Source organism: Salvelinus fontinalis, chromosome 23, assembly GCF_029448725.1.
Source record: "Salvelinus fontinalis isolate EN_2023a chromosome 23, ASM2944872v1, whole genome shotgun sequence".
NCBI classification, from domain to species: Eukaryota; Metazoa; Chordata; class Actinopteri; order Salmoniformes; family Salmonidae; genus Salvelinus; species Salvelinus fontinalis.
The window spans coordinates 18,772,355-18,782,282 of NC_074687.1; the positions used below are offsets into that span (position 1 = coordinate 18,772,355).

General features: G+C 41.7%; 1 protein-coding gene across 1 annotated transcript; it reads left to right on the top strand.

The window, feature by feature from the left end:
- The first annotated feature begins 484 nt into the window (after positions 1-484).
- insig2 (insulin induced gene 2) lies at positions 485-6,124 on the top strand. Its single transcript, XM_055878122.1, has 7 exons — positions 485-646; positions 1,558-1,812; positions 1,923-2,016; positions 2,774-2,898; positions 3,516-3,682; positions 4,290-4,389; positions 4,538-6,124. Exons 2-7 carry the CDS (start codon positions 1,639-1,641, stop codon positions 4,577-4,579), a joined length of 702 nt encoding a protein of 233 aa, XP_055734097.1. The 5' UTR covers positions 485-646; positions 1,558-1,638; the 3' UTR covers positions 4,580-6,124.
- The last annotated feature ends 3,804 nt before the right edge of the window (positions 6,125-9,928 follow it).

The following is a 9,928-nucleotide window of genomic DNA, read 5'->3' on the forward strand; positions in this document are numbered from 1 at the left end:
CCTACACTAATGACAGATGTGATCCACATTAAAGACATTCTTATATAATGGGGTGGCAGGTAGCCTAGTGGTTAGAGTGTTGGACTAGTAACCGAAAGGTTTTTAGATTGAATCCCCGAGCTGACAAAGTAAAAATCTGTTGTTCTGCTACTGAACAAGGCAGTTAACCCATTGTTCCTAGGCCGTCATTGTAAATAAGAATGTGTTCTTAACTGACTTGACTAGTTAAATAAAGGTTACTTTTTTTTTATATATATATAATCATCATTGCTTTGATATGCACATCCAATTATACCTGTTGACAACCAATTGCCAAACAACTCAGCCATTTTATCATTATGTTTATAAATTAATGTATTTTAATTTGAACCACTTCTGTGCATTTTCTAATGTTTTATATCAAAGACAATTTTGCATTTATTCTACCTGGGCAAAACGTGGCCTTTGTGCAATGAGATTACGTCAGGGTTTTAGAAGCCGATTGGTTGGCCACGTAGCCAGTGCCAAACCAGTTCATCCGAAATTAGCGAGAAGGCGAGTTTTTTTTCCCCCCTCGAAGCTAGTTCTCAAACTCCTGCTACTACCTAAAACAAGAAGCAAAATGTGTCTTTTACCATTTTAAAAAAATACTTTATAAACATTGAAGGTAATATTTATTATTTAATTCAAGGCAAATAGCGTGTGACTGTAAATATCAGCTGACGAAGTGTGCTAGCTAACGTTAGCTTGGCTAATAAACAAGATGTGTTTGCTGATTATCAGCAATCAACTGTTGCTAGCATATATACAAAAACTATCAAATTCGTTTTATTTAACACTACACTATATAGTTAGCTAACGTTTGGTATTTATTGTTTGTATCCAACAGTGTATTCAAAGTATTAATGTTAGCTATTATGCTAACTAGATATTATGCTAGCTGGCTATCTTCTAACGTTAGCTAGTTTAGCTGATTTCAATGACCTTCGCTAGCTAGTTAGATAACGTTACGTTGCTCTGGCAGTGCCAATACTGCCACAGGTTACTGTTATATCAGCTTCCAATCTCGAAGTAGATGAAACGTCACTGTAGGTAACTAACTAGGTCAAAAGTAGCGAGCCATCTGGCAAATGTGATGTATTCATTTGCTGAGGCTGAGCATAACTTGGTTTGATCAAATGACTGAAGAGTTATTGTCTCTTCTTGAGACAAAGAAATCCACATAACGCATAGCTAGCTACTCTTAATTATTTCACTTGTGTTTGTAAGCTGAGACATGAACATTGACTAACTAGACCAGGGATTAGACTCAGGGTCTGGAGTGGTGTCACACTTTTTGCCCATCCCTAGCAAACACAGTTGAAGATCATGATTAGTTGATTGTTTGAGTCAGGTGTGTTAGCTGGGGCTGGGGCAAAAGTGTGACGCCAATCAGGCCCCAGAGGACTGGAGTTGCCCATCCCTGAACTAGACACACATCTATGTTTGTCCACTGACTTCACACCTCTGGGCTGTGGTTGTTTTGTTGGATGATCATGTAGCCACATCTGAATCCCTAAACATGTTCCTGTGTTTTAGGGTATTGGTGATGTCAGTGGACAGCGCGATCACTGGAGGATAGAGTTAGCATTTCCCCTGGTGTCCACGATTGCCCCAGCCATGGCCGACTCCACAGTAGTCAGCAACCAGCAGCAGTCTGGGTCTGGTCAGACCGCTCCTTCCAGAGGACCATACATTGCAGTGATCACCAACAGAAGCACCACCCTGGTGATCCGTGGGTTCATGCTGTTCTCTATAGGAGTTTTCCTGGCTCTGGTGCTCAATCTGCTGCAGGTGAGCTATGTTTGTATTTTAATGATACATCTCTTGAATGGGGAAACATTTAAGGGGAAGATATGACTAAGAGTACTAAAGTAGCTAATATTTGTTTTCTCTCACTGCAGGTACAGAGGAATGTCACTCTGTTCCCGCCTGATGTCATTAGTAGCATCTTCTCATCAGCCTGGTGGGTGCCGCCCTGCTGTGGGACCGCCTCAGGTAGGACACACACATTTACATTTTAGTCATTTAGCAGACGCTCTTATCCAGTGTAACTTACAGTTAGTGCATTCATCTTAAGATAGCTAGGTGGGACAACCACATCACAGGCATAGTAAGTACACTTTTCCTCAAAGTAGCTATCAGCAAAGTCAGCGCTAAAAGGGACACACACACAGGTTTTTGCTGCCAGACTTGACTACTATCATTATTGAATTGTTGTCCCCTGGGTCTACAGCACAGCACAGAGAGTAGATGTAGCTGCTGATTCCTAGTGGACCAGTAGAAAAGCACAACAGCCGCAGGCCTGCATCCCCCTGAGACTGAGACTGCCGCGCTCGACTGCTCAGCCTGGGGGAGATGCAGGTTTCCACTGTTACTGCGCACTGGGCTGTTTGCATCATGCAGTAGTTATCGGGTTTTATTTACTAGTCAAGACCAGAGCAGTTTACTGTACATAGTTACCTAAATTTGCACAGCAATCTGTATAGTTATTGTGTAATATTTAAACAATCGCTTTAAAAGGAGGCCAACCTCAACAAGTGTTAAAAAAAATGTTTGGTGTGTCATCAGAATAGCGTTGATGCTATGTGGTGGGCTGGCATGGCAGCATTTCTCTCCACAAACATACTAACAGGAATGTACGGCACAGGCCGTGCTACTGCAGCAATAAAGCTGATTGTTGATCTATGATCCCCTCTCCATATTTCTGCACCCTCAATCCCTTACTTTTATCCCGTCTACCCCTCTCTCTCAGCAATAATCGGTTTGTTGTATCCGTGCATTGACTGTCGGCTCGGCGAGCCCCACAAGTTCAAGCGGGAGTGGTCCAGTGTGATGCGCTGTGTGGCAGTGTTCGTGGGCATCAACCATGCCAGTGCTGTATCCTCTATGCCCCTCAAACTCAAGTCTGGACCTGGAAGCCAGTTCCACTGCATTTTTTCATTATTCCCCTCTATAATCAGGGACTGATTTAGACCTGGGACACCAGGTGTATGCAATTAATTGTCAGGTAGAACAGAAACCCAGCAGGCTCCACACCACGTAGGGTAAGAGTTGAGTATCCTGCTCTATTCCTACCTGCCTGTCTGACACTCACTGAATTTGATGTGAATAATAAAAAGATGTGTAAAAACCTGTAAACCATGGGGCAAAAGCATTCCTTGTTGACATTTTTACTTGCAAATCAAACTTGATTTAAATTGTATTTATAATCACAACACACTTTACAGTAAAACAAAATTAATCTGTCGATGTGCCCATGGGCAAGGCACTTTACCCTAATTGCCTCTAAGTTGCTCTGTATAAGAGCATCTGCTGAAAGACTCAAATGTAATGTATAAAACAATAAGATCAGTGACTAAAGGCCCAGCTAAAACGATGGGCTTTTAAATGTGATTAAAAGAGCCTGTTTACAAGAAAGAACCTTACTGAGTAGAACCCATGGTTCCTGTGTGGACTATCCTACTACATGATCAGCTGTCCTTAACCCCTCTCAGAAAGTGGACTTTGCGAACAACGTGCAGCTGTCCCTGACGCTGGCGGCCCTGTCCATCGGCCTCTGGTGGACATTTGACCGGTCCCGCTCCGGCTTTGGCCTGGGGGTGGTCATCGCCCTGCTGGCCACTCTATCCACTCAGCTCCTGGTCTACAACGGAGTCTTTCAGTGAGTACTAATACAATACAGTTTACAGGACATACGTGTATAATAATTAAGCAATAAGGCGCGAGGGGGTGTGGTATATGGCCAATATACCATGGCTACGGGCTGTTCTTGTGCACGAGGCAAAGGGGAGTACCTGGAAACAGTCCTTAACCGTGGTATATTGGCTATATACCACAAGCACCGAAGATGCCTTATTGCTATTATAAACTGGTTACAACCTAATTAGAGCAGTAAAGATATATGTTTTGTCATACCCGTAGTATACATTCTATTGTATACTGGGTGGTTTGAGCCCTGAATGCTAATTGGCTGACATCTGTGGTATGTCAGACCGTATACCACAGGTATGACAAAACATTTTATTTTTACTGCTCATATTACGTTACGTCATGCCTAAGAACATCTGTAGCCGTGGTATATTGGCCATATACCACACCCCCTCGGGCCTTATTGCTTAAATATACAACAGCTTTGACCCAATCAGCATTCAGGGCTCGAAACACCCAGTTTATAATATTTTTCAAGATACAGGAGGGATTTCTGTGGATTTTCATGCTCATTTGGGGATCGTCCTACGTTTAATACCTGTTCTATTGTTTTGTTTCAGGTATACCTCTCCAGATTTTCTGTACATTCGCTCCTGGTTACCTTGCATCTTCTTCGCTGGTGTGATAACCATGGGGAACATAGGACGACAGCTAGCCCTGGTGAGGAAACTTTATTATGCTGAATTAAAGTGTCATAGGTTTATAAATGTCCTACATGCATGTATTCATTCATTCCAACCAGAGCTTTTTACTGAATGTTCAACTGCCACATTACATTATCCCTTGTCTCCTGGGTTCTCTTTTCCAGTATGAATGCAAACTTATGTCAGAAAAGACTCATCAAGACTGAGAGAAATTCTGGCTATATCAAACTTTTGCACAAAATAAAATTTTCGTAGCAACAAAAAGCCAAAAGAGGATGGTAAAGGACATCTGTATGCAGCGTTGATGGAGATTGGTCAACCTTGGAGGCGGAGCAGTCATCCACAGGCAACAAATTATGTGCTTCTGCTTTGCTGATGAGTGCTTTACTGTGGAAAATAGTGTTTTGGTTTGTTCTTATGTGCCCTTTCTGGGCCTAGGGGGACAGACACCAGCTCGCTTTATTATAAGCATTCAATGGATGTCTAAGGAGAGGAATAACGACTGCCGATGTGATGTTGTGTGTGTGTGTGGTAGGTAGGCCCCATCTACAACGCAATCTGTGATTGCAACTCAACGGGCACCAATATTAGTGTAGCTCTGCTGTTGTTCAGGGCACTTTCGGCACCAGTGGTGCCAAACAGGATCATCTGAATTATTTTCTTTCTTCATCCATTCTTTCTATCCTTTATATACTGGTAGAAGCTGCAGTGTATATAGCCCATATATGTAGAGACATTTATTCCATGCTTTTACAATGTACAATTATATACACATAGTTATTTTTCTTATGCCGATAATGTCTGTGTTTGCTGGCAGTCACGAAGGGGTGAAGTGTTCAGTGTTGCACTTATTTGTGCCATCCCAGCGTTATATCAAGGCAACCAGCATCCTGGGTCCAGTTTGGTATTTCATCCAGCCTTACCAGACCCTGCTTTTCATTCATTTCATTTTGAAATAAAACGCTCATAGAAGTTTATGGGCAAATTTCACTTCATTAACTTAATTTTGGTTAATTTCCTAAATTCAAAACTGAATTAAACCAAACCCTGATGAGATCCAATCAGAGACCAGGCTTCCCATTTCATTGTCCAACCTCCAGGTGCACGCAAGTATCCACATCATCAGTGGGTTCTTGGGTCAGGCATCTAATGCCAGATCTGCATTTTTTTTAATAGAAAAATTTGATATAATACAGTGTTACATTCCTGGATGCAGTTAGACTTGATTTAGGAACCTCATTTCTCATTGTAAAGATGGTCTTATTGGAAATATAGAAAGCCATCCCTTTTTCTTGGTCTCTATCTAGAAAATGCTGCGAGACTGCTAAGTGAAGGAATTTTATTCAAATGTTATTTTTTTTCTTTAGAAGAACTAAACAAATTTAACATGACTGATTGAATTAGAGGATGCTGAAAATGTGTTAGTGTCTCAACAGTGTTTTTGTAAAATATTGTTTGTAATAATTTCACTGTGCATGATAAGGCAAACAAACTGCCAATGACTACAGAGGAAAGAAAATTAAGAACCAACAATCAATATTAAAATGACTAACTTGGATATCCTAGCATGTCAGCGTTATAGCTATGGTGAATTTTTCTAGAAATAAGATGAACTAGTTTTATTTCATCCATCTCTTCAGGAAGTAGAGGATTTAACTAGTTGAACTGGGACATGTTTATCCTCTCACCAAACAGAAAATCTGGAACTTGTGCAATCTCTTTGGTTAAATAAAGAACATGCCTTTTGTTGACGACAGGTTTATGTTTCTCCTTGATCACGCACACGGCTCTGAAAGATTTTAGGGAAAGTTTGGGAAAGCATTTTTTTTGTTCTAGACATTGTACATTTTGTTATATAGAGAGCCACTTTGTCATGATGCTTAGGCTACATGGTTAAATGAATGTGTTTTGGCATGAATATACCAGTGCTGCAGTCCAAATGTGCAGTGCCTGTTATGGCAGGTTTGGCCTATCTAACTGGTGTATTCTACTAATGTGGATTGATGTCGCCTGTCTTCACCTGCCTCCCACAATAACAGGCTTCTATAGACACATAATTAAGATGAATAATCTGAAGTTGACTCCTTTGTTTGCGTGGTTGCTAAATTCCAGGATATGTGGATGCTTTTTTTTCTTTGGTTTTACAGTCCTGTATGAGGCAATTTACTGTGTGAATGTTATTGTTCAAGACTAACTAGCTAAAACAATAGGCGTGATGTGTCATAGCAGAAAGTGGTGCTGTGAAGAGCTAAACTCCCTTCTGCTAATGAATTCATTAATCTCTCTATTTATTCCTGACAAGTAATTATCTCTTCTTAGAGACTGAGGGTCCGGAGGCAAGGTTGAGAGCACTCAGATACACTGCAAGGAAAAACTGAGATGGGTTCTTTTCCCAACCAGCCAACCATTCCACAGGCTCCTTAGCATGGTCGTGGATAGCACGTTCCTTTGAAACGTTCACCTTGAGTGGTGTTAGCTATCCCCACTTCTGACACCAGTGTAGCGGGTAGCTGGTATTGAACCCAGTAGTACCCTATTGCACTGAACGGTAAGGTACAGTTGTGTCCAACACACCTCAAAGCAAGTCTGTGGTTAACTGTGGTCACTGCATATGCTCATCACATGACAACAATGGTAGGAGTTTGACCTTGCCCACTGAGGTGTTTTCACACACGGCAGGGCACAAAATCCATAATGTCTCAGTGAAATTGAAATGGGGGTGGGTCTTCATACAATGAAATGGATGCTCCACTGCCACGTTTCCTGTAAGTCTCTGAGGAATGACCATCTAAATCGGAGCAAAATCCTGTTAAACGGTGTCAACATGAATCACCGGCTGCACAGACATCCATCAGGGCTAAGAAGTTGACCACAAATGACCTGTGGACCACTATATATTGATTACTCATGTACGGCCAGTGTCAGGTTTAATGTTGTGGCCGCCTGAGAGTGGTGCCTCTGACAGCGCGTGATCTAACTCTCCTCTAATAGATTTTAATGGTGAGATATTGATTTCTCTGTGGCCAAGGTCTCCCATTGAGGATCATTTATTGGGGTAATGCAGGACAACCCATGCATCCATCACAATCTATCACTTTGACAGGGAGCACCAGATATTATCCATGACAGAGGGTTGAGCAGAGTGCTACAGTACATGGCTGAGAGCTCCTGCAGAGAACAAACTCCAGCTAGATAATATGAATACTAAGATGTGTTTATTGAGTGGGAATGCTCAGCAAATCAGCGCTGACGTGAAAGCAGCTAGTCGGAGTGTCTGGAGCAGGGAATGAGGATCTCAGTGAGAGGGTCTATATTTTATTTGAACGTCTGAGGCTGCTCGAGACTGCAGCAGGTAATGTGTTGTGTTACAACCCAGTGGCTGTATGGTTCTCTCCACCCACAGCGATAACACACTAGCTAATGGGAGCACATCAATCACAATCACACTCCTATTCCACCAGTGTCTCGATCTGCTCTTTCCTCCTCCCTACCGGCTCTGTAGCATGAACAGCACAGGTAATAATGGAGTTTTGTAGCCTAACACATTCCAGGATCATATTTACAGCTAAGGAATAAAATGGCTTTGCCAAGTCAGCATCTCTTTGACAAGGTAACAGAAAAGTCAGTGAAAGAATCATGAGAATCATGAGATGATGAAAACTGGCCTTGTGTCAAGTGGGACATTATAGGTGGATGTTTGGTGCTGAATACAGCTAATTATTTTGGTTTCATTACCTTGCAGATGCAAGGGTGCTATCAAGTCAACTGCTAAATAATCTGAGCACAGAATGGACAAATTAACACATTGTTAGGATGATTTTCTTACAATATTCTACATCGCTTGATATATTTTAGGGCCTTCCATTAGTACTATAGTGATATATTTTGCTATCACAAAGGCTGCGTTTAAACAGACAGGCAGCCCAATTCTAGTATTTTTCACTAATTGGTCATTAGACCAATCAGGTCAGCTCTGGTAAAACAGCTGATGTGAAAAGATCTGATGTGATTGGACAAAATACCAATTATAGGAAAAAAGATCAGAATTGGGCTGCCTGTCTAAACGAACCCATGTGTTGTGAATAGGACCTGGATGACCAGAAGGGGGCACAAAACTACAGGACTGTTACACCAACCTTGATCTGTGTAAAACTCAATTGCTCTGTGAATGGAGTTCCTAAATGTATTATTGTTTCCCTGTAGATATCGTTTTTTTATTATAGATGTACAGTACCAGTCAACCTACTCATTCCAGGGTTTTTCTTTATTTTTACTGTTTTCTACATTGTAGAATAATAGTGAAGACATAAACTATGAAATAACACATATGAAATCATGTAGTAACCAAAAAAGTGTTAAACAAATCAAAATATATTTTATATTTGAGATTCTTCAGTAGCCACCCTTTGACTTGATGACAGCTTTAAACACGCTTGGCATTCTCTCAACCAGCTTCATGAGGTAGTTACCTGGAATGCATTTCAATTAGTAGGTGTGCCATGTTAATTTGTGGAATTTCTTTCCTTCTTAATGCGTTTGAGCAAATAAGTTGTGACAAGGTAGGGGTGGTATACAGAAGCCCTATTTGGTAAAAGACCAAGTCCACGTTATGGCAAGAACAGCTCAAATAAGCAAAGAAAAAGGACAGTCCGTCATTACTTTAAGACATGAAGGTCAGTCAACCTGGTAAATTTCCAGAACTTTTAGTTTCTTCAAGTGCATTTGCGAAAACCATCAAGTGCTATGATGAAACTGGATCTCATGAGGACCGCCACAGGAAAGGAAGACGCAGAGTTACTAATGGATTAGTCCATTAGAGTTACCAGCCTCAGAAATTGCAGCCCAAATAAATACTTCACAGAGTTCAAGTAACAGACACATCTCAACATCAACTGTTCAGAGAAGACTGCGTGAATCAGGCCTTCGTGGTCGAATTGCTGCAAAGAAACCACTACTAAAGGACACCAATAAGAAGAAGAGACTTGCTTGGGCCAAGAAACACGAGCAATGGACATTAGACCGGTGGAAATCTGTCCTTTGGTCTGATGAGTTTTTGGTTCCAAACGCCATGTCTTTGTGACGCAGACTAACAGATGATCTCCGCATGTGTAGTTCCCACCGTGAAGCATGGAGGAGGAGGTGTGATGGTGTGGGGGTGCTTTGCTGGTGACACTGTCAGTGATTAATTTAGAATTCAAGGCACACTTAATCAGCATGGCTACCACAGCATTCTGCAACGATACGCCATCCCATCTGGTTTGCGCTTGTTGGGACTATCATTTATTTTTCAACAGGACAATGACCCCACACACCTCCAGGCTGTGTAAGGGCTATTTGACCAAGAAGGAGAGTGATTGAGTGCTGCATCAGATGACCTGGCCTCCACAATCACCCGACCTCAACCCCATTGAGATGGTTTGGACCACAAAGTGAATGAAAAGCAGCCAACAAGTGCTCAGCATATGTGGGAACTCCTTCAAGACTGTTGGACAAGCATTCCAGGTGAAGCTGGTTGAGAGAATGCCAAGAGTGTGCAAAGCTGTCATCAAGGCAAA